The sequence below is a fragment of the Vipera berus genome (genome assembly GCF_964194415.1).
Source record: "Vipera berus genome assembly, chromosome: 1".
In the NCBI taxonomy this organism is placed as follows: domain Eukaryota; kingdom Metazoa; phylum Chordata; class Lepidosauria; order Squamata; family Viperidae; genus Vipera; species Vipera berus.
This window is the reverse complement of record NC_138202.1, coordinates 75,758,619-75,781,715: the sequence shown is the minus strand read 5'-3', so window position 1 is coordinate 75,781,715 and position 23,097 is coordinate 75,758,619. Positions and strand designations below refer to the sequence as shown.

Below are 23,097 nucleotides of genomic sequence, written 5' to 3'. Positions count from 1 at the left end.
AACCTAGTGTTCTGGCCCTGTCTCTAGGGCAATAGAGAGTAAGAGCATTCCCACTTTTAATACATAAAAAAAATCAAGATTGCATTATTTACTGGGAAGTTGGTCCCATGTCAGATTCCCTAACTATAATTGACTTTAATACAAAAAGTTGCCATGGTTATATCTTTTCTTGTGGCCCTGCTGCTAGAAATGTGCACAAAGAGAACAACAAAAAAGGAGCAAAAATTCAGTCCAATCTTATTTTTAATCAAAACATTAAGAAAGTGATCAAGTGAATTACAGCATTATTTAGTCTCAAGAAATAAATCGTTTTTCCTCATTTTGTACCAAAGCAAATTATTTCCCATTTTATTTACAATGTAGCCTGCAAGAAATTGGCATATAAATTGACTTGATTGATTTCTGGAAGTGATTTATCTGCCTTTCTCTTGGCTCGATCTTCCATCCTGCCCTGCAGGAGGCATATCATAGAAAAATAAGACAACTTCAAATGGAATTGGGTAATTTTTTGGCAACTGTCTTGTGTACTCTTTAGTAACAGAATACTAATGCAGTGGCTTTAGATGAAATGTAGATTTTAGATTTAGATTTTATTAGATTTATATACCGCCCTTTTCCCGTAGGACTCAGGGCGGTTTACAAGGTGTTTAAAACAATATAAGGTGTGAAATGTTTTGTAATGACCAAGCTGGGCTTTTAAGTATCCTCAGAGTAGGATTGCTACTGTTTCAGCCCAGGAAATGCAAAACACACAATTACATTTTTTACTTTATATCTCCTGGTGTTTTTGTATAGTTAGATGTATTTGATTACAGTAAGTAACCAGTATTGCTCTTTTTAAGAAGTCTATTTTAAGGAAAAAGAGAATGGATTTTTTTTAAGGGTGGGGGAAACTGTACTTAGCATTTAGCCCTGATATTGCAAACAAATTGATGGGCTGCGTTCCAGTTGAAGATATAAAAAAAAGCATCCATATGGTAGAAAGTTGTCCTGCAGGGAAATATAAAAAAAAGATTTTTTATGGAACTTGTTAGAAAGCTTGGAGCAATAAACTAAGAGTGTGGGGGTTTGTTTTGTTTTTGAGAGGGGGTAATTTAAAAAGTGCTTGTTTTCTGGCCTATGCGGCAATTCAGATGCCACTGTTCAAGGATGAAGGAAGCACATTGCACATCTTCAGGAGCACTTTGGATCATATAGAATTCAGATCCAAGAAAAGCAGTATTCTCTGAAATGTGAACTAACATTTTGTTTGCAGTTAAGAAATTGGCCATATCTTGTACGAGAATCTTTGAAATTATAGCCTTGTGATTTTTATATGCCACATATAATATTTTTGATGAGGTAGTACATGTTCTCTTCATGGAGAGGGATAAGAAAGACATCTGTGCTGCCCTGCATTGTGTAAATTAGAAACATACAATCTTGAGATGAAGCACAATCCATGAAGGCCAAAAGGAAAAAAACTGGGCCAAAAGTTAAAAGGGTTTAAGCAAGAGCCAAGAGAAAATGCCTGGCACCAGCATCAGTGGATTGGAATTCACTCAAGGGAAGATTTGGGAGCTGCTGATCTCCCAAATGTATAGGACCCTGTATTTTACATAACAATAGAGCCTGCTCAGTTAAAAGTTAGCTGGTCTTCAACTTCAGCAGCATGTTTAAAAATGAAGTTTAGGAATGTAAAACCAGACATCAATATTTCTACCACACATATTTGAATAAGACCTTTGAAAGTGTGTTCTTAAAGCACATGTTCTTTTAACATTCTTCTTGTCCAGAGTACTGTGCATGAAGTATCACAGGTATGTAAATAATGGCTTGAATGCATATATTTGATCAATCCCTTTCCTGTTAAGAGGGCAGGGAGGAATCTAATGTCACTTGTTCTACCTCTTCAGTATCTAAAGACTAAGAGTAAAGTACTTAGAGTAGGGGTCCCCAACCTCTGGTCTGTGGACCAGTACCGGGGCACGGCATGCCAACAGCTGGGCCGCACAAACAAGCAAAACCCCATCTGTGAGATGTAGGCAGCACACAACCACGCACTCTTCGGTCTGTGGAAAAACCTTTCTCCACGAAACCGGTGGATCCAATTATGGCAATTTCTGTTGGGTGAATTTAAGATTTCTTCCTATGGCTGTTTTGTACAATAGAAACCACCATTTTGTTCTGAATTTTTGACTCAGTGGAAGCAATTGGTTATTGCTGGTTTAAGCATCATGCCACTGTCACAGTGTAAAAGAGAGTTACAAGTGACAGCTACTAGACTGAAGGTTTTTTAAGGAGCAGAGAGCCACTTTTTGTGCCAATTTTAAACAATTAAGACAGGATATTGAGTTTAGAGAAAGAAAAACAACCTTCTTGTTAAACTGATCACACACTGAGAAGCAGCAATCTAAGACCATGTTGGCATTTTGCTCCTAGCAATTAATTGCATTATGCTGTGGTAGATAGAATGCATCTCCTCGTTGCAACATCTCCATTGTCAACTCTCCTGCTTCAAAAGCAGTGATCAAAACCAGGAAGACGTTTAGTCATTGAATGAGGCCCCATTTGCCCCTGAGATCAGCTCCGTTTCCTCTTGCTGCCTCAGGAGGGGCTGAAGCAATTGTCAAGGCTGTTCCTCCCCTTCGTTGGAAAGATGGCTGTAGCCAGGAGGCTTGGACTTCGCACGGAAGAGTACTGTCAGGAGCAGAATGGTAATTAACAACAGGAGAGATCCACAGACAGCCAAAGTCACAATAAATTCTGCAAGAGATTGAAACAAAAAACATCCTGATTATAATGGTTTAATCTGAACATGAATCTTCCTTCAGATTCATCCAGCCTCACTCACCTGTGTCTTTCATTGTGCGTACTATCTGACATTCCTGTTTCCAGTCCTGTGAAATAACTGGCTCTGTAAGTTGCAGGAATTGCGGCAGGGGGCAGCGCTGTTTACACTTTGGAAGCTGCAATACATAAGGCTCCTTCTGACTCTCATTCCGAAAGAACATCTCCACTGTAAAGTTACTGGAAGCAAGACATATGATAGAAACAGGTATTAATGGTCCATCAGCTGTTTTATATCACATTTTCTATGGGAACCAAGCACCGGAGCATGCAACTTCTATCCAGCCTATTAATCTCTTGTCATAATACTAGAAATCTAAAAATGTTAGACCATGCCCCCGATTGGAAACAAGAGCACCGTCTTTATGCAACTTAGCTATTTCTCTGGTATATTTTTGTATCGGATCACAGGCTATCATGTCAAGTGGAAACAGTTCATTATTAAATATTGTGTCCACAAACATACTTGCATATGTTTATGGCTATTATTTCATATCCACATCAAACCTCATTAGCACTGGTGGAAAATAATAATTGTTTTCAACGGATTGGAAAAGGTAACTATGGATTGCTCTGAAGATTGTAATTCTTTTTTAAACTCATTTGTCTTTTCTGAGTATATTCTGAACATTAAAAAAAGCCCAGCAAGCAGCTGACTTTGAGTACTTATATCCCTTTGATATCCCGAGCAAAGCCCTCACCCGTCGTCTTCTTGGTACAGTTCAAATATATGACATGAAGCATATGGTGGTTGTTTCCTGTTGTAAACATTCAGAGCTGTCTGCAGTGCCGCAAGAGTGGTGTCGTGCTGAGGAAAGAAGTACGTGAATCTTCCCCTTAGTGTGCACAGAAGACAATCTAAAACACATATTTTAAATGAAGAATTTCCTGAACTACAGTGGGATGAAAACAAAAAGGATTCTAGAATGTAACTAATAGTTAGCATTTGTCCTTACAACGAAGAGTATTTCGTAGTGTATTACAGAAGGGGAGTATCTGGGTCTGTTTTTGTGCAATGATGAGAGAGGATAAGATCAGGAAACTAGGTAGCTGACTTGACACACCAAACTTACCGCTGAGTACATAAGCATTTTAAGGTGGTGGGGTGCTGAGTCTTTTGCAGCTAAGGTAAGATTCTTCCTTATTTGAGACAAAAGAACTCCTATAGTAAGAAAAAAACAACCCTAGATTATAATCCCTTTTAGACACTCCCCAGGCATTACTTGAATAAATATTTATTCTTTACTTACCACCCTGCAGACGAGATTTCTCTACTTGTCTGTGGATGCCAAAAAGGAAATTAAAACTGAAATCTTTTAGCTCCTTCAGTTTGGCCATCACCACAGGATTTACCCATGCTGGAAGATGCATTTTGTGCATTTTCTAAAAAGAGACCACAAGAAAAAGGTTGGTTGGCCTTTGGAGAATGAATGTAAATATTCCTAAAATCACAGAACTATGTCAGCTTAATACAATTTTGGAGTGGTGAAAGAGAATAATGTACAAACCCAACATCATTTAGTAATTATTAAACAGTAGCTAATTTTTCATCAAAATATTAATAATAGCTCCAATATCCAAATGATTAAATATTTGTACATAGGGTTATAGACTTTCAAGTTGGAAAAGCTTATTTCATATTGACTATGAAAATTTTAAATTTGACGAATATGTGCTATTTTTTCAGCAGGAAAACTTTTGTAGCCATTTTAAGAATTTAACAGGGATTAACATAATTTGAAATAAGAGCAACAACAATAATAAAATTTTAAGGGACCTTGGAGGTCATCTAGTCCAGGGCTTTTCAACATTTTCACCCATTTTACCACTTTTAGGATACATGGCAACATCTGAGTACCATCAGTCACCTAGCAAGGTGTCAAAAACTTGACCAAAAAAAAAGAAAAAAGTGATGAAGTACAGGTAGTCCTCGACTTACAACAGTTCACTTAGTGACTGTTCGAAGTTACAATGACACTGAAAAAAGTGCCCCCCAAGCCACAGCCGAGCAAGACACCTGCCTGCCCGCCCGGCAGCGCTCTTCCTCCTGTCCGAGGTTTTCACTGTTGTGAACATTTCTGTTGAGGATTGGCAGTGGGGGTGGGGTGGGGGGTGTTTGGTTTTTATTTCCCCTGTCTGCTGGGTGGTTGCAGCAGGTTTTGCTCACTTCACATGACCCTGGGACACTGTGACCATCATAAATATGAATCAGTTGCCAAGCATCTGAATGTAAATCACAAGATCCTGGAGATGCTGATCGGCACTTCTTCTGGGCTCAGAAGCGCCAGGATCAGCACCGAGCTCCAGGTGGAGCCTGGTGCTGATCCTGGCGCTTCTGCTGAGCCCTGACAACCCTGAAGAAGCGCTGATCCTGGTGCTTCCGCTGAGCCGACAGCCCTGTAGCTCCAGCTGTCTCTCGCTCAGCCTTGTGCGGTGCTGCCACCAGTTCAGCTCAATCCCCTCCCCTGCTACCACTTTTCTAGGATGGTCGCGTACCACCTGCCAGGTGCCAATGTACCACAGGTGGTACCCGTACCACTGGTTGAAAAGCCCTGATCTAGTCCAACCCCCTGCTCAGGCAGGAAACCCTATACCACTTCAGACAAATGGTTGTCCAGTCTCTTCTTAAAAACTTCCAGTGTTGAAGCATTCACAACTTCTGGAGGCAGGTTGTTCCACTGATTAATTGTTCTAACTGTCAGGAAATTTCTCCTCAATTCTAGGTCAGATTACATATTTTTAGATATATTTTCAGATATATATGTCAGATTTTATATTTTCTATAGCAGTGTACACGTGTGTAGGGTCACAGGTACTACTGAAAAGTCACTGAAGTACAGGTAATCCCTGTGTCAATGCTGCAAACATTGACATCTTTTTGCACTGACAATAAAAGAGGCAGCCTTTTTGCTTTAACTGTTTGGTTTTGAATCACTAAAGCGTGGGAGGAATGCAACCCGGATGTTTTGACAAGATAAGGGATAGCCACTTCAGAAGGGAAGTGAAACTTTGTGTGTTAAATTAATTGGTAAATGTGATTCATGACGTGTAAATAAGGGAGGGAAATTCTGTATGGTGTGGTGTGTCAAGGGGAGGAGAATTCAGATTCTGGCATCCACCCATGAGTGCCGATGCTCCATTTTCATTATTATAAACTTTTTTGAAATAAACAATGATGCAGTGTACTTTGATCTGTCTTATTAATTGGAACCATGACATCCTGAGTTATGAGCATTCCCTTAGTGAACATTCGAAGTTACACGATAAGCGTCCCCTAGTTTATGAAAAAATCCCAAAATTACGAATGTTGCCACACTGTGGCAGTCGTTCACCCTTACAAATGACTGCAGTGGCACTGCAACATTCACCCTAGCTATTCTCCCTCCCCCACCCCCTGCATCTCCCTAAGCACTCTAGGCCTATGGATCCTTCACTTTCTTGGCTGCTCCAGGCCTTTGATGCATTCGCAGAGAATGGAGGCCTAATATAATGCAAGATCATGCAAGATCAGTGGCGTGAGAGCTCACACTACTGATCTTGCATGATCTCACGGTAATTTAGGCCTCTGTTCTCTGCAACAGAACAGAAGCCGGGGGAGGCTTCCGCATGCCTCTGGAGGCTCGATCTGGGTGTCAGCTTTTTTCAGGCTGCTGCCGCCTGGAAAGGAGGCTGGGGGAGGCTTCAGAGGGCATCCAGAGGCCTGATCCGTGTGTCAGAGGCCTTTTCCAGGCCACTGCTGCCCAGAGAGGAGGCCGGGGGAGACTTTAGTGGGCCTCCAGAGGCCTCCCTCTGCTCTTGCCGGAAGCAGAGAAAGAAACAGAAAGGCTTCCAAGGTAAGTGACCTGGCGCGCCAGGATTGGGCAGGGGAGCAATTGTGGGGATCCCAGGGGAGGGAGCACGAAGTATCTTGGGGGGGCGGGGCTTGGGTGGTCTGAAGCCGGTGGCCTGTTCCCTCACTAGGTCCCTCATGGCCTTCCCAACCCTGAGATACCTCATGTTCACTTAACGAGCCGTGCATTCGCCCATGCATTAAATTAGCGAATGCATGGGCAAAAGCTGGGAGTGAATTGCATTCAAAGTATGAGATTCACTCCCACGAATCCTTGAGTTACGGATGGAATGGGCAGGCTCCAATACATTCGTAACTTGAGGACTTCCTGTAAAATGTTTCATTTGGCTTCCCTCAAATTATTCTGTAAAGAGAAGCAGCAGGAGGATGTTGAGAATATGGAATTGGGTTTAAAATTAAAGTGTGATGTGATACAATATTACTGCTGACAAATATTAAATGCAGACTAACTTCATTTCTATTAGTCATGTTAAAGGAACCTGTCAATTTAAAATCATGTATCAGATTCAACCTAGATTTTCATCAATTTATCAATCTAATTTATGAAGTAATATTCCACTTATCGTTATCACTGTTAAGATCATTGATTAGAATTTGGATCTTTTCCATATTACTAGCTCCATGAAATCAAAAGTCATATCTGGTGGTTTTTGAAACTATGTGACTAAGATGTCCCCTAATCTGATAGAATCTGAAGTATGTTTGCATAAGGAATTTCTTTTTCTGTTGCACAGATCGGGGTCTGTGTGTAAGTGAGCGAGTCCTCTTTCTACGTTAACTACAGACACTAATATTAGACAATATACCTGTCAGTAAGAATATAGAGAACAGAGTTAATCTATATTGCAACAGTAAAGCCTAAAGGCAAGGAAATAATTCTCTTTTATGGAAGAAGAATATGCAGAGGTTTTACAGGAATACAATTTGGACAGAGAAGCCTTTCTCATTCTGACCTTCAGTCATTACAGCTTTTTATCATTTATAGATGGTATTAAAAACCACGTCAGAGTTTTACCAGATAGTGAAAGGCGTGCTAGAGGTTTGGAACAATGTACTTGTATATACTTCTGGTTTCTTTCTGTAATCAGTTTGCAGATTTTCTGATAGAAGAGAAGCTGCTATTCAGAAAAGGGGAAGGCAGTATTGTGTATTTTTGGTTGCACCACCAATACCGGAGGGTCTCTTAACTTTTCAGAGTAAATTGTCTGAAGGGGGATCAATAACAAATACACTCATGCAGACGTACTCCTCAAAGAGAAGACGCACTCACTTTCAGTAACCGAGTCATATATCAAAAACTTTCTTATGATACAGTTGTTATATGCATGGTATACCATAATTAGAATTTGAGTAATAACAGAAGTATTTCTGAACAGCACAATCAAGTCCTGAACATTTTCCACCAATCTGTTAATATCTAATTTAAGTAGCTCTTGAGCAAGAGCATAGGCAATTTCAAACATTACTAAGGCAACAATTTTAAAAAATACTAAAAGCAAATGATTAGCTTAAAAACGTACCTCACAGAAGAGTGCATCGTGCACACTCCAGACAGATTCAAGGGAAATATCCTGAATTCCTGTCATGTTTGCTACCATTTTCAAGAATTGCTGTAGAAGTAAAAAAAGATATATTTTCTATCTTTCCTTGATCCCAATAATTATATAAAGAAAACAAAATATCACATGATGTATAAAAATACATGGAAAGCAATGTACCATATTCTGGAGGGTCATATTTATATACTCTGGCGTCTGCCTGGTCTCATTTTGCAGTTGTTCATAACGGGGACAGGGAGATAATGGAAACCGCAAGAGCTGGAAAGAGGCAACATTGATATTAGATTAAAACTGGTAATTTGAGTACAAATGCCTCTTTCTAATCACTAATTTCATGACAATCTGCTTCTCTAGGAGCTACATATCTTAAGCAATTTTGGCTAAGAAATGTCTGGCAGTTAAAAAGCAGAAAGAGTCTCGTAGCCCTTTTTAAGACTGACCAAGACTGAGCCTTGGTGGAGCAGTGGGCTAATGCCTCCTTAAGTAACACCAGCTGCCTGCAATTAATAATAAACCTTTATTGTCAAAGTACAACATGTGTACATTGAGATTAGCTGAGCCTCCCCCTGTGCTCTCTCCCCCCAACACACAGTGACAACAAACCCTCCATCCCACCACACTATGTGAACCAACTACACCACACACCGGCCACCGGTTAGTGCAGGTTCGAGTCCCACCAGGCTCAAGGTTGACTCAGCCTTCCATCCTTCCGAGGTAGGTAAAATGAGGACCCAGATTGTTGGGGGCAATTAAGCTGACTTTGTAATAATGCCGCTTGGGGTGTGTGTGAAAGCCCTAATAAGCAGGCATATACATAGAATGAAGGCTACTGCTAAGCTTGTAAGCCGCCCTGAGTCTTCGGAGAAGGGCGGGATATAAATGGAATTAAAATAAAAAATAAAAATAAAATAAGGTTTTATTAATAAGGCATAAGCTTTTGTGAACATCAGATTCCACTGCACCTCGCAGCTCTCCTATTATAGCTGGGAATTAAAGCAAAAAGGCAGAAGAGTGGAGTTCAAGGTAGTAGGGGGAAAAAAGTACTGGAGAGAGATATTTTGACAGAGATCTAACCTTCCAACATTGACCTGTTAAAGTGACTCACCTTCTCCATGTCATCAGGTACAGTGTGTACAGGGATAGGCTGCCAAGAAATATTGGGATTAAACACTTGCTGCTCTTCTGGAGGATACAGGCCTGCCAGATTTGCCTCGGCACTCATCAAGGTCCGATCAAAATCTGTACTGCGAACAAAGATCTGCCAGAGAGAAGAGCCAAATAGAAACAAATTACCTTAGTGTCGCTGTCATTACTCAGGCTATCTAAGAACAAGCATAGGAGGTCTATTTTAATCGAGACCGCACATCTTGAGCTGACAACTATTTCGACCCAAGAGCTGTGGTTCAAAGTGCAGCGGCACAAATGTTCAATCTATCCCTCCATTATTCATCGTGCAGTACTCAATAGTACCGTTATGGATGAGAGTCTAGAGTACCTTTTCTCAGTGACCTTGCATAAGAATTTGCTATAATCGAGCGCAGGGGTAGGCAACCTTGGCTCTTTTATGACTCGTGGACTTCAACTCCCAGAATTCCTGAGCCAGCAACAAGATTGGGAGAGGGAAAAGCTATGAAGCTTCCCATTTCTTTCAAGTAATACTGCTTCAGACGGTTAAGCTCCTGCTAGAGCGCAATTCTGAAAAGGATTATTGGGGAGAAGAAAAGAAGGAAACAGGAAATTTCTTTCAGGGCAGAGCCTTGGTGGAGCAGTGGGCTAATGCCTCCTTAAGTAACACCAGCTGCCTGCAATTAGTGCAGGTTCGCGTCCCACCAGGCTCAAGGTTGACTCAGCCTTCCATCCTTCCGAGGTAGGTAAAATGAGGACCCAGATTGTTGGGGGCAATTAAGCTGACTTTGTAATAATGCCGCTTGGGGTGTGTGTGAAAGCCCTAATAAGCAGGCATATACATAGAATGAAGGCTACTGCTAAGCTTGTAAGCCGCCCTGAGTCTTCGGAGAAGGGCGGGATATAAATGGAATTAATAATAATAATAATAATAAATGGTGATAATCTGGTTTTCTACGTCTTCTAGTGATCACAGAAAGCAAAGAATTTGTAAGGCTGTTAAAGTACAGCCATCGAGTGCAGCAGAAAATAATAAAGCTATATAGAGTAATGCCAACAAAATTCACTGAGGAGTCCAAGATATGCATCTCAGGAAAAAGACTTTTAGGATCAATGGTGGTTTTGATCTGGATCAGCTTCCAATGTCACAGACCAATTAAGACACTTTGATACACACGTAATGGCTAAAAAAAATACCCCCCCAGAGCTGTCTTTCAGAAACACGGACAGTCACTTAATTAAGTTCTCCACTTCTATAGTCTATGGATTTCCCTGAATTGTAAACTTATGGGAAATGAGCCTGCCCATAGAAATAGGAATTGGCTTTTTCTTCAGGCATGTCCACATATTTGTGAATTAATCCTACAAAACAACGTTGTTCTTGACCAGAACACATTGTGCCATAAGTAAATAGGTGAACAAATCATTCAGATATGTTTGTCAAAACAACCAGTTCTTTGAAAAGGGAGTGGCCCAAGCAACCAAAATTAAATGTTTCTAAACTATACTGAATAAACTATACTGAATAAATAATTGGGCAATGGTTGTGGAATTAGAAAGGGACACTGACTCCTTTGAATGCAATCCCCTGCTCAGTGCAAGAATCTTAATTAATGCTTTCCAACAGAGGGCCATCTGTCATCTGCCTAACACAGGGGTAGGCAACCTCGGCTCTTTTATGCCTCATGGACTTCAACTCCCAGAATTCCTGAGCTGGCTCAGGATTTCTGGGAGTTGAAGTCCATGAGTCATAAAAGAGCCAAGGTTGCCTACCCCTGGCCTAACAAAAGGGAGCTCTCTCTAAATAATTGATGCATTGTCATTGTTAAAAAGTGTTTTAAAACATTCAATCAGAACCTGCTTTCCTAAAAATTCAGTCAGTTACTCTGTGTCTTGCAATTTAGGATGAGAGAGAACACATCTTAACCACCTTCTGTCTGACATTCCTTCAGTTATCTGAAGAATGCTGTATCTCCTTTCAGCCATCTTTTCTTAAGGCAAATGCCCACTTTAATCTTTCTTCACTGGACTTGGTTTCTAATTCTAATCATCCTCGTAGGTCTTCACCGAACCTGTTCTGATTTCATTAATTCCTTTATAAAGTGATGCCTGAAACTGGACTCAGGATTCAAGGTAGGATCACATTAAAACAGAATAATGTGGAATGATTGGGTCGTGTAATTGGACATTATATCATATTGATGAAACCTATATTGGGTTTCCAATTTTTGCATCTATATCCCCACTGCTAGATTAAACTCAGTTTCCAATCATTTACTTTTCCAAACTTTTTTTCCACAAACATTACCACCAAAGGTAAATATCTTCCACGCTAAGTGTGATTGTTATTTTGAATTTTATTTTTGTCCTCTACGGTAAGGGTTTCCAATCTTGGCAACTTTAAGATACATGGACTTCATACTGGCTGGGGAATTCTGTGGGTTAAAGTCTACAACTTTAAGTTAAAGTCTTAAAGTTGCCACGTTGTAGGGTGTTAACTATCCCACCCAATATTGTATCACATGTAAACCAATAGGTTTTACCTCCATCTCTTTCTCTGAGACATTTATATGAATACTGACTTAGCCCTCTTCCTTGTGGGACATCATTCAATGTCTTTCTCCAATATAACGTATCATTATGCAACAGATTAAATAGGAAATAAAATTATTATATATACCTCTTCCCTTTTGGGGTAAAGCAATATTATGCAAAATGCGTAGGAGAAGAATAAGGTGTACTGTTACTGCTAATCATACGTAATGCACCAACCTCTTGCCTATTGTATGAAGAATTCAGGAATCCATAGTAACGCCTACGAAGAGCTCGACCCAGGTCCCACTGTTGCTGCATCCCTTCCTATTCATATCAATGGGGACAAATTAACAGTTAAGCAGGCCTTAAATGCTATTTTACAAAACAGCACGGAGGAAAAAGAATGCTTTACAGCAGTTTTCAGTGGAGGAAATGTGGACAAAAATGGAGAGAACAACCTCTCAAAGGTCTGTTTTCTGTCCTCTTTCCTTCTTTTAAATTTTAGGTTCTTACAATATGATAAACATATTAGTTAATTATAACAACTGATAATCTCCTTGGATTTTGAGTAATACTACTGCTTCTTGGGACAGCAAAGAAAGTAGGAAAGTTGTATAAAAAAAGCACTGCAGAAGGGAGAGGGGAAAAAAGAACAAAACAGGAAATGTCAAACTGTTGCTACAAGTGCCTGAGTGACGCTTGTTGACAGAGCATTTGGTTCTTTATTCCTCGTTTCAAAAAAGTAGTTCCCTTTGCCTTCTAAGTCCCACTGGCAATTTATTTTGGGAGTCCCACCTGAGACAGCTGTCCAAATCCTTGGGGCCAGGCGCTTTCCTGATAGGGATCTCGGGGATATGTCTTCACGGGAGAGCGATCTCCATGCCGATACAACTGCAAGAAATCAGAAATATATGTATTCTGCGTAGCCCATTCACCTGCTTGTGGCAGTTCTAATTTAGGTTTGGGGAAACGCTATTTAGCTCCAAAGGCAGGGGCGCGCGGGGGTGGGGTGGGGAATTGCTGTTACTAGCCGGAATAGCCGTACCGGGCGACTAGCCTTTCCCGCCTCGAATCCGTGGTTAAGCCCTTTCAATCATCCCTGGATTCTTCCCCTCCAACTTTCCCGCAACAAATAAAAGGCGGAGAATGGCAACGTTTGGATGGCAACAATACGCGAAGATTTCACCTCCACTCAGACCAGCAACCTGCAAGGAAAAGGCAGGGCGCAACCCAATGCACGGTCCCGATGCCACAAAAGCGGCTGGTCAAGGCGTTGGCGGCTGGCGTTGTTTTTCTGCCAGATTACAAAAGCTAGGCTTTTAAAATGGATCCACGGTTAACTTCTTGGCAGCCCGCAGATCCGTCTCCTTCCCTTTTTCCCTAAAAACCCTTGGGACGTGTCACCTGAACCAAACGATTTGCCCGCGGGCACCTCCACACTTAGCCCCCTCCCGCCAGGTTTGTTGGCTGCTCACCAAAGTAACGAAGCGGAGACTCCGGCTGGGGGCGATCGGCGGGGCTAACGCGAGGATGAAGCCCAGAATAAAGGTAAAGGGAAGCCCTCTCCAGTTGCAGCGACTTTTCCCACCTTCCATCTCTCTTTCCGCAGCCATCGATGTTCCTCGTTCGACCTCAGTTCCTGGGACAAAATGAGCATGCTCCGTTTAGCAGCGCATGCTCAGTAGCAGCGGTTGAAGCTGCTGCCTTTTTCCGAGCGAGCGGTTTTGCAGAGAAAGGGAGGGAAAGTATCGGGGAATGGTAAGGCTTGAATAACAGAATTGGGAAGGGACCTTAGAGGTCTTCTACTCCAACCTCCTGCCCGAAATGGCTGTCCAATGTCTGTTCTTAAAAACCTCCAGTGGTGGAGCACCCACAACTTGTGAAGGCAAGCCATTCCGCTGGTTAATTGTTCTGTCAGGCAATTTCTCTTAGTTGGCGGAGTTCTTCTCCTTTTGATTCCTCCTTTGGCTAATGTTGAAGTAGGACGTGGATGAAAGTGAGATTGCCCTCTAGCCTGGATACAGTTTGCAATCCACAGATGTATTAAAAAATGACAAATAAAAGATGGGGGGGGGGGAAATCTCAGCTGAAGGGGGAAAAATATTATCTCAGTTGAGAGTAAAAAAATGAAAAATCAGTTTGTAGTTAGTGTAATGAGCTTAAATGGACTCAGCTGAAGGGAAAAAAATATTATCTCAGTTGAGAGTAAAAAAATGAAAAATCAGTTTGTAGTTAGTGTAATGAGCTTAAATGGACTCCAGAAGATGGTAGAGGACAGGAAGGCCTGGAGGAACATTGTCCATAGGGTCGCGATGGGTCGGACACGACTTCGCAACTAACAACAACAGTTAGTGTAAAAGATTATGGGGAAAAAAAGACATGCTACATTGCCAAGTGGAAATAGGTAAATCTTGGAAATGTCCTTAATGGCCAAGTGAGTGGCTATTGTACCCTCAGTCTTTTGGCAGCTGTCCCCAAATATTGCATATTGCAGATCAGGTCAGGGGAGAATTTGCACAGTATCAGGAAACCCAAGTGCGTGGCTGCACGGGGAATGGTCACAAAATTATTAGATGAAAGAAGACAAACTTTTTAGAAAATGAAAATTTTGCTCAAAGAAGAGATGAGGAAGGTGAGTCTTGAACTATAAATACTGATCTCATTGTCACGAAGTTCTGATGCCAGAAGAACCAAGCCCCGTCCTATCAGACTGTTACCCAAGAAATAAACAGCAGTGTATAACACTAAGTCTTGCTGAAGAGCTTGAACAAAATATCTCTGCCTGAATTTATATTTTTAGGGAGGAAGCCAAACAAACTGGGACAAATAGTTTTAGACATTTGATGCTCACAAGGATTGTATAGTGTATATTTATTTATTTATTTATTTATTTATTTATAATGAGACTTGTATGCCGCCCTATCTCCCGAAGGACTCAGGGCGGCTAACAACAATAAAATACAAATGAATACAAATATTTAAAAAGAATTAAATTGTGTCAAAGTCCCACTAAAACCAATAAAAACATTTAAAATCATAATTAAAAACCCCATTATCATCAGTCCAGGTCGGCCTGTTGGAAAAGAAATGTCTTAAGGTCACGGCGAAAGGACCGAAGGTCTGGGGCCATCCGGAGCTCCCGGGGGAGTTGATTCCATCAAGCAGGTGCCCCAACAGAGAAGGCCCTCCCCCTGGGGGTCACCAGCCGACATTGTGTTACCCAAGATTCCTCTTTTAATGTAAAGTTTCAAATCTTTTTACATTACAAATGTTAACTTCTCCATACAACTAGTCTCTGGAACAGAGGCCTGGAAACCAGAGGCCTGGAAATATAATTCATCTCTATTTCAGTCTATATATATCTGTGAAAAGAAAATTATATGTCTGGTTCAAGTGAACTATTGGTGAAGCACTATTTACAGTAACATCGTTAATCATAAAGAAGGACTAGTCTGGGAAACCCTGTCTCAGCATCAGTTCTTTGAGATTTAGCAGACACTTGCTTTTTCCTCTCCCTACTTCAACCCATGCTTGAAACCAAAGACATTAATTGGAGGCAACTAATATGAGATAGGAACAGGAAGGACCTAGAAAAATTAGTGGTAGTGGGTTGGTTGGAAATACTGTTCTTGAAGCCTATGGCAATGGTTGTCCAATTGTCCTCCTGATCGTCCCTTTTCCTTTCTTTCTTTTTTTTTTATTAAAAAGTTTTACAATACATTTTATCTTTAACAAACCAAAAAAAAGAAAAAAACCCTCCCAACCCCCTCCCCTCCCACCCTCTTCCCCCTCCCCAACCCTCCCCAACCCCTCCCTCCCTTTCCCCTCCCCCCCCCCGCTTCCCAGAGCAAAATACAGGGTATAAAAATACAAACAATCATAATCTAACTTACGCAAACAATCCTAAACTATTTAAACTACCGAACTTTAACTCATATAAGGAAACTCCAAACATATATATATATATCATATCAATAATTATACAAATACAAAATAATACTTTCCAATCTAATACCAAAACACAGGGTATAAAGATACAAACAATCATGATCTAACTTACGCAAACAATCCTAAACTATTCAAACTAACAAACTTTAACTCATATAGGTAAATTCCAAACATACATATATATATCGTATCAATGATTATTCAAATAAAAAATAATACCTTCCAATCTGATACCCAATAAAAACAATCCCAAATAAACCAATTTATATCAATTATCTAAAACTATTCCTCATTCCAACTAAGCTTTAAATTCACATTATCCTAATGTGTTATACAACTTAAAATACCATAAATTACTTTCCAAACTTAATTTTTTTTTATATAATCACATCATTCTTATATTCTTATATTCTATTACCTATTCCAATATTACCCATAAAAATATTACAAGTTAGCTTCAATCACAAAGAAAACAATTTATATCAATTTTATAAAACTATTCTTCTATCCAACTAAAAGCTTAAAATTTTTCATCCAAATAACAAATCATAACCTACAGAATATCAATAAACACTACTACAAATCTTCCCAATTAACTTTTCATAATCATCTTAAAACTAAAGCAACACAAAATATTGCATAATTATTTTATAAGGGTAAAAATATATCCCCAAATATTTAGTCCTTCTATCAATTCCAATTCCCATAATCCTTATTACATTATTATCTCTTACAGTTATGTGACTAAATCTTCAGGCTTGATTCATTCCTCCAGAAGTAGCACTCCTCTTCCAATTTCTGGCCTTCTCCAGTGATAATGAAATTTGACCCACTCCTGTATCTTTCACATCTGTCTGCGTTAACCCTTCAGCAACTTGCGGGTTCTCTCTGGAGCGTTGAGACTCTCTCTCACCTTTTTTCTTTGTAGATTCCAAAGATGGTATGGGGACTGCTTTTAAAACATTACTGTAGAAATCACGTGCCTGAATCTCCGTGGTAAAACAGTACCTCGTACCTTCATAGGTCACCACCATACCCACTGGTATTTGCCATCTAAACTTGATATTACGTCTTCTCATTTCTTGTGTCAAAAAAGCAAATTCCTTCCTTTTTCTTAAAATTCTTGCAGGGATCTCTTTTAAAATCAGAACTTTTTGCTCAGCAATTACAAAATCAATATTGTAGGAGGCCTGGATAACTTCATTTCTAATCTTTCTCTTTGTAAAATAAACCACCACATCTCTGGGTAGTTTCCTTTGTCTTGCAATCCACGAATTAACACGGAAGATTTTATCTATATCTTCCATTATTTCATCTGCTGGTCGCTCCAACACCCCTTCCAAAGCCTCAGAAACCATTTTCTCCAAATTTTCCTTAGAAAAAAAAAATCCTTTTCCTTTCTCTACCTTCTCTTTGCTACCAGTGCAATCCTTGACATAGCCAAAGCATATCCAGCCAGTCCATCTGAGCTTCCCGTGATATTTCCTTCTCCATTTTCTCTTATTACAACCTTGATTTCAATCATACCAGCAGCAATTAAATGGATGTAGAGAAATGTTGGGAATATTAGGTGGTGGGCAGACTGATTGGATATGCCATACTTGTGGACCAAAATCGTGGTGGTTATCCAACTGGCCCATCTCTCCTTCAATAATTTGATCAGATGATAGATGGAAGGTTTGGATCATCCTTATTTGCATGCTTCTCCTAGCTGCGGACTGTGAAAATCAAGCTATTATATTTAATAGGCTCCGATTTGGGGCAATGTACTTCTTTTATTTTGAAGACTTATAGGTAATTCCCAGAGTGCAATGATGAACAACTCAAAGAAGGGAGTATTCTGGAATAAAGTAAGGACTTAGGGAGTTCCTTTTGCTACTATTTGTATATAGAGACTACTTTAATTAAGCTAATTAAAAGTTTATGAAATTGAATAATTTTCCAAAAATAATGAGAGTAAAAATGAGTGTTTGGCTGTATCATTTTTTTTAATTTCAGAGATGCAGATTTTAGAGCAAGGGCTGGCAGTCTGCCCAAGCACAGTGCTTTCTGGGTGTCAACCATTCCATGCTAGTTAGAAATTGTGATGTGGCATTTAGATGGAAACAGGATGAGAAAGAAGGACCTTGGTTTACTAGGGGTAGGCAACCTTGGCTCTTTTATGACTCATAGACTTCAACTCCCAGAATTCCTGAGCCAGCAGCATGCTGGCTCAGGAATTCTGGGAGTTGAAGTCCACGAGTCATAAAAGAGCCAAGGTTGCCTACCCTTGGTTATACGATCACTCCTTAAATAGTCAAATTAGATTAAGAAAGCAATCTTCTTCACAATGCTTTTGAATACAGTATAGAGGTAGTGGTAGCAATACAGACACACTATTGTACGAAACTCTCTCTTTTATGGCTAAGCGTAGTTTGTAAAATAAGCTAAAATTAACTAAGATACGCAAGGGGGGAAAAGGTCACTTTTCACAAGTCTGCATATATCTCCTGAGAAGCAGTTCACCTCTGAGGATCCTTTTAGCCTTGGACAAGACCATCAATTAGAGAAAACGCCTGGCATCTTTCTGCCCTGAAAGTTGAAGAACATCCTCAGGCGGGCCACAGTTTCGAGTGAATTGTAAAACAAACTCACAAGTCAGCCGAAGGTGCGTATCTTCAGTTATAAGAAACTAGGTCTGGGTGAGCTCAGTTACCGTTTCAACCTAGGACCACTTTCGACAGCTCAGACTTACCAGGACTCAAACGTGGCAAGCCTCCCGCTCCCACAGGATTGTGTTGAGGTTTATTTATTTTTATTTATTTATTTAATTTTATTTATATACCGCCCTTCTCCCGAAGGACTCAGGGCGGTGAACAGGGCAGATATATAAATCCGGTACAGTACCTACCAATAATGGCATTCATAAGAATCCTCAGCGGGCGACTATAACGCTCCCACCAATTTGGAGGAAAGCGAGGGAGAGGGACGGCCCTCCCCTCCCCTCCCCTCCCCTCCCCGCCTTTGGGTAGTCTGCCAGCCCCGCGGCCAGGATGTAGCAATCCGGCCGGGGGAAAGAAAGGACCGCCAGGGGGTGGAGCTGGGGAAAGTTCAAACATGTGACTGGAAAGCGGCCGCTGTTGTTGCAGAGACTCGCTCGCATTACCTCACTGTCACTTTTGCACACCGGCCCTCCTCAGCCGAGAAGGACGGAGCGCCGGATCGAGTTCGAGCCCCCGTCCTGCTTTTGCCCAAGAGCCGGTTTATCGACATTGGTTTCTTTCGGTTGCCGCGCGCAGCGCGTCCTTCCCCTTCCGGGCTGCCGCGTTCCCGGACCTGATGTTCTGGACTGGTAACTTCTTTTTTCTTTTCTTTTTTTGCGCGATCTCCCCGGCGGCTTGCGAATGTGGTAGCCTCCCCCAGTGAGCTGGCTTTGCTTCAGCAAACCTGGGGTCTTCTTAATGTTCCCAGGGGGGCCGTTTCTAGGAATTCCTCCTCCTGTCCGTGGAAGGCACCAGCGCAAAAACACCTGCTGGCGCTAAGGCAGCAACTGTACAGGTGTATTTATATATATCTATATCTATATATATCTATCTATATATCTATCTATCTATATCTATCTATCTATCTATCTATCTATCTATCTATATCTATCTCTCTATATCTATCTCTATATCTATCTATCTATCTATCTATCTATCTATCTATCTATCTATCTATCTATCTATCTATCTATCTATCTATCTATATCTATCTATCTATCTCTATATCTACCTACCTACCTATCTATCTATCTATCTATCTATCTATCTATCTATCTATCTATCTATCTATCTCTATCTCTATATCTATCTACCTATCTATCTATCTACTGTATCTATCTACCTACCTACCTACCTACCTACCTACCTATCTATCTATCTATCTATCTATCTATCTATCTATCTATCTATCTATCTATCTATCTATCTATCTATCTATTGCTCTCAGAGGCTCCATGCCTTTAAGTTGCTCTGTTCCGTGAAGGTCCAAGTGAAGAACCGCTAGCCCAGGGGTAGGCAACCTCGGCTCTTTTATGACTCATGGACTTCAACTCCCAGAATTCCTGAGCCAGCTTGGCTGGCTCAGGAATTCTGGGAGTTGAAGTCCATGAGTCATAAAAGAGCCGAGGTTGCCTACCCCTGGGCTAGCCTGATTCCAGGAACAAATTCTAGAACTGGACAAAGAGGGCTAGGTAAGAGAAGCTACTGTATCATTCTGGGGCGCAGGTTAGGTAAGAGGTGAGGCCAAAAACTGGGGGAAAGAGGCGATTTTTCAAAACAGGATGGGCACTGGTTACATACTGATTTCTGGTACAATAAATGATGTAGCTTATTCTGCAGCTTTGCAAAAGTAAACAAATTTTCCTGGACATTTTAGTTCAACATAGTGTCAGAGTAGGTATCCATCCATTCAAGCTGGGGTTGGAGAATGGTAATGATGTGAAAAAGCAATAGCAGTTTCCAGATGCTATTTACTTGAAGCTTGCAGTCATTATAAAAGGAGATTGAATGGAACGGTGGCTGAGTCATCAGTGGACCACAAAGTAGCCAGTCACTTTTTAGTCTGGAGTGCTGTGTGAATGCCTCCAGAGGTGGTGAATGCTCCAACACTGGAGGTTTTTAAGAAGAGACTGGACAGCCATTTGCCTGAAATGGTATAAGGTTTCCTGCCTGAGCAGGGGGTTGGACTAGATGACCTCCAAGGTCCCTTCCAACTTTATTATTTTTATTATTATTATTATTATTATTATTATTATTATTATTAATTATTATTATTATTATTATTATTATGTTATTGTTATTGTTATTGTTATTATTATTATTAGATGGTTCCATGTGCTTTATAAACTCAGAATATTTGTTTAAGTAACCGTCACTAAGGTTTTATTAGCAATGAATAAGCCATGAGTCTTGGGGAAACACCAAGATAATATATGGGTGCAATATTATTTCTAATAAAGTCTTCCAGTTATACCCTCCCCCTATATAGTTTCATTAGCAACCACAGGTAAGCAGTTTGTTTCTGATGGCTTTCTGTGTGTGGTTTGTTTCCCCCCCCCTTCCCAATTTTCTAGTCTAGACTACAGCACTGAGATTCTGAGGAGGTCTCTCGACCGTTTCGGGCTACCATATCCTTCAAGCTCAGACAAGGTCCATTAGATCTTGGTACCTCATGTGGGGCATTATTTATAATAATTGCTATTTGTGATGAATCACATCAATATTCCAATCACTAGGGAACCTGTAAAATATGCAGATGTAGCTTCCACATCATGAAAGGGATTTAATAGCAATAGTCTAAGGTCCATCTTACTGGTCTATATTTATTTATTTATTTATTAAATTTTTATACCGCCCTTCTCCCGAAGGACTCAGGGCGGTGTACAGGGCAATAAATATCAAAATATAAATACAAAAGTTAAAGAAGTTAAAAAGGATTAAATAATTATGCCCAATATAATACAATAATAAAACTGTGTTAAAACTAAATCCAACCCCAAACCCATCAGACCAGGCCAGATTGTTCAAATAAATAAGTTTTTAAATCGCGCCAGAAGGAGCGAAGGTCGGGGGCCATCCGGAGCTCAACCGGCAAGCGGTTCCATAGGTCTGGCGCGCCCACAGAGAATGCCCTCCCCCTGTCTGTGACACACTGTGTAATGCTAGTTTGATTTCAACCTGGAAAATCTTTCTGTAGTCATTAACTCAATGGACAGCCTTGAACAAGACACTTCCTTTCTCATCGGTTTTATAAAAAGAGACAGTGCACTTTACCCACCTAGGAATGTGATAGATACAATAAATATTGCATAATTTACATAAGACAAGATGGAAGACTGGGTTAAATGATATTGCCTTCAAATCTGATCACAGCAATTAAATTTTGCAAGATACTACATGGAGTAAACAGAACTTTGATACAGTACAATAGGATTCTTAAATCAGTAATCAGTGGCAGAATATAAGATGCTGACTGGGTTCACACAACCTGCTAAGCAGCAGATAGTTGGCACAGTATCATTCAGTGCATTGTGCAAAGCAGTCAGTGAGGTTACTTTATGATTCATTGTGTTATGTGTATCCAGCGAACTGAGTTATTCAGTAAGACAGGAGCAAGCAAACAATGGGTTATTGTATTGTACCAAAACAGCCAATGCTACTTTAGTGTGCTCTTTTGGCATTGTACAAGGAGAGCTATGTTAAACTATAGTAGCAAAATATCAGCAGTCTGGTAGCACCTTTTCTGACTATCTTATTCAGAGGCAGAAGCTTTTGTAAGATGAAGCTGTTTTGCAAGAATCATTTACATAGTTCATACATTGCATTGGCCAAAGTGTGATATATTTTTCATTTTGGTTTTGCGCGCTACTAATTCAGCAAACCATAGTTTAAAGATAATGGTTTGATATGTGTGGCCTCAGCTTTGGTCCTCAGACCATGGTTTCATATTAATATGAAATGAACATTTTTATTTCTGCCAGTGATGCAGATCGTAAGCTTATTCATCTTGTATCACTTTGGCTTGGCTTCCCAGGGCTCTTTAGTTTCCGTGATTCGTAGAATCATACAATTGGGAGAGACTGGTAGGACCACTGAATCTTATCCAGGTTTAGTACAGAAATCCAAATTAAACTGTCCATGAGATGTTTGACAAATGACAGAACCAGTAAGAAACACTTTTTGAGAAAGATTTTTGAGCGAGCTAAGTCATGTGCCATCCAGCCCATACTTAATTTACTAATCAAAACACCAAAGGGTACTTTGTTAAACATTTTGTTGAGCTTAGGAAATACTATGTTTACAGATTTCCCACAAAGTATCAAGGAAATTGTGGAATAAAAAAATGAGATAAATCTAACAAGGTGTGCTGTCAAGCGCGGGAAAATCAGGAAGTCCAGTTCAAATTAATATAAAGGTTTATTGCAAACTTATGCTGTCTATAGGCAGTAGATAAGAAGTCAGTGGAATTGAAGGTGGGCTGGACTTAGGTTTCTTCTGCGCATGAAGGCACTCGAGACTGATGAGACTTTTGACTCCTCTCTTGGGCTTAGTCTGGTTATCTCCTACATGTTCTTGACAAATCCCTACTGATATCTGATAATTACTTTATATTTTCAAGATGCTTCCAAATCAGCCTCTCTATTACCTGTTCTAGAAGCTTATTCATTGATGTTAAACAGACATCTGTAGGACCCTGGATCCTCCTTTTTAAAATATGGGCATTTTGTTT

General features: G+C 40.3%; 2 protein-coding genes across 9 annotated transcripts in view; one reads left to right on the top strand and one right to left on the bottom strand.

Moving 5' to 3' along the window:
• Positions 1 to 225: 225 nt before the first annotated feature.
• The window catches only part of ACP2 (acid phosphatase 2, lysosomal), a 55,356-nt gene continuing 32,484 nt past the window's right edge, over positions 226 to 23,097 (bottom strand). The window contains exons 1-12 of one of the 4 annotated variants that reach the window (XM_081313518.1): positions 18,737 to 18,767; positions 13,374 to 13,537; positions 12,694 to 12,789; positions 12,136 to 12,222; positions 9,344 to 9,496; positions 8,398 to 8,496; positions 8,200 to 8,289; positions 4,080 to 4,212; positions 3,903 to 3,991; positions 3,531 to 3,637; positions 2,834 to 3,009; positions 226 to 2,745 (exon numbers count right to left, since the gene is read on the bottom strand). In XM_081313518.1, the coding sequence (XP_081169644.1) occupies positions 2,609 to 2,745; positions 2,834 to 3,009; positions 3,531 to 3,637; positions 3,903 to 3,991; positions 4,080 to 4,212; positions 8,200 to 8,289; positions 8,398 to 8,496; positions 9,344 to 9,496; positions 12,136 to 12,222; positions 12,694 to 12,789; positions 13,374 to 13,537; positions 18,737 to 18,752 (1,347 nt within the window). In that variant the 5' untranslated portion in view covers positions 18,753 to 18,767 and the 3' untranslated portion in view covers positions 226 to 2,608. Of the gene's footprint in view, positions 2,746 to 2,833; positions 3,010 to 3,530; positions 3,638 to 3,902; positions 3,992 to 4,079; positions 4,213 to 8,199; positions 8,290 to 8,397; positions 8,497 to 9,343; positions 9,497 to 12,135; positions 12,223 to 12,693; positions 12,790 to 12,943; positions 13,352 to 13,373; positions 13,538 to 18,580; positions 18,625 to 18,736; positions 18,768 to 23,097 lie in introns of those variants that run through there. The other 3 variants (XM_081313520.1, XM_081313519.1, XM_081313521.1) reach the window with 3 other exon arrangements.
• The window catches only part of NR1H3 (nuclear receptor subfamily 1 group H member 3), a 36,088-nt gene continuing 31,598 nt past the window's right edge, over positions 18,608 to 23,097 (top strand). For 3 of the 5 annotated variants that reach the window (XM_081313527.1, XM_081313522.1, XM_081313523.1), the window contains exon 1: positions 18,926 to 19,177. The gene's annotated coding sequence lies outside the window, so the exon portion shown is untranslated. Of the gene's footprint in view, positions 18,629 to 18,925; positions 19,178 to 19,255; positions 19,384 to 23,097 lie in introns of those variants that run through there. The other 2 variants (XM_081313526.1, XM_081313524.1) reach the window with 2 other exon arrangements.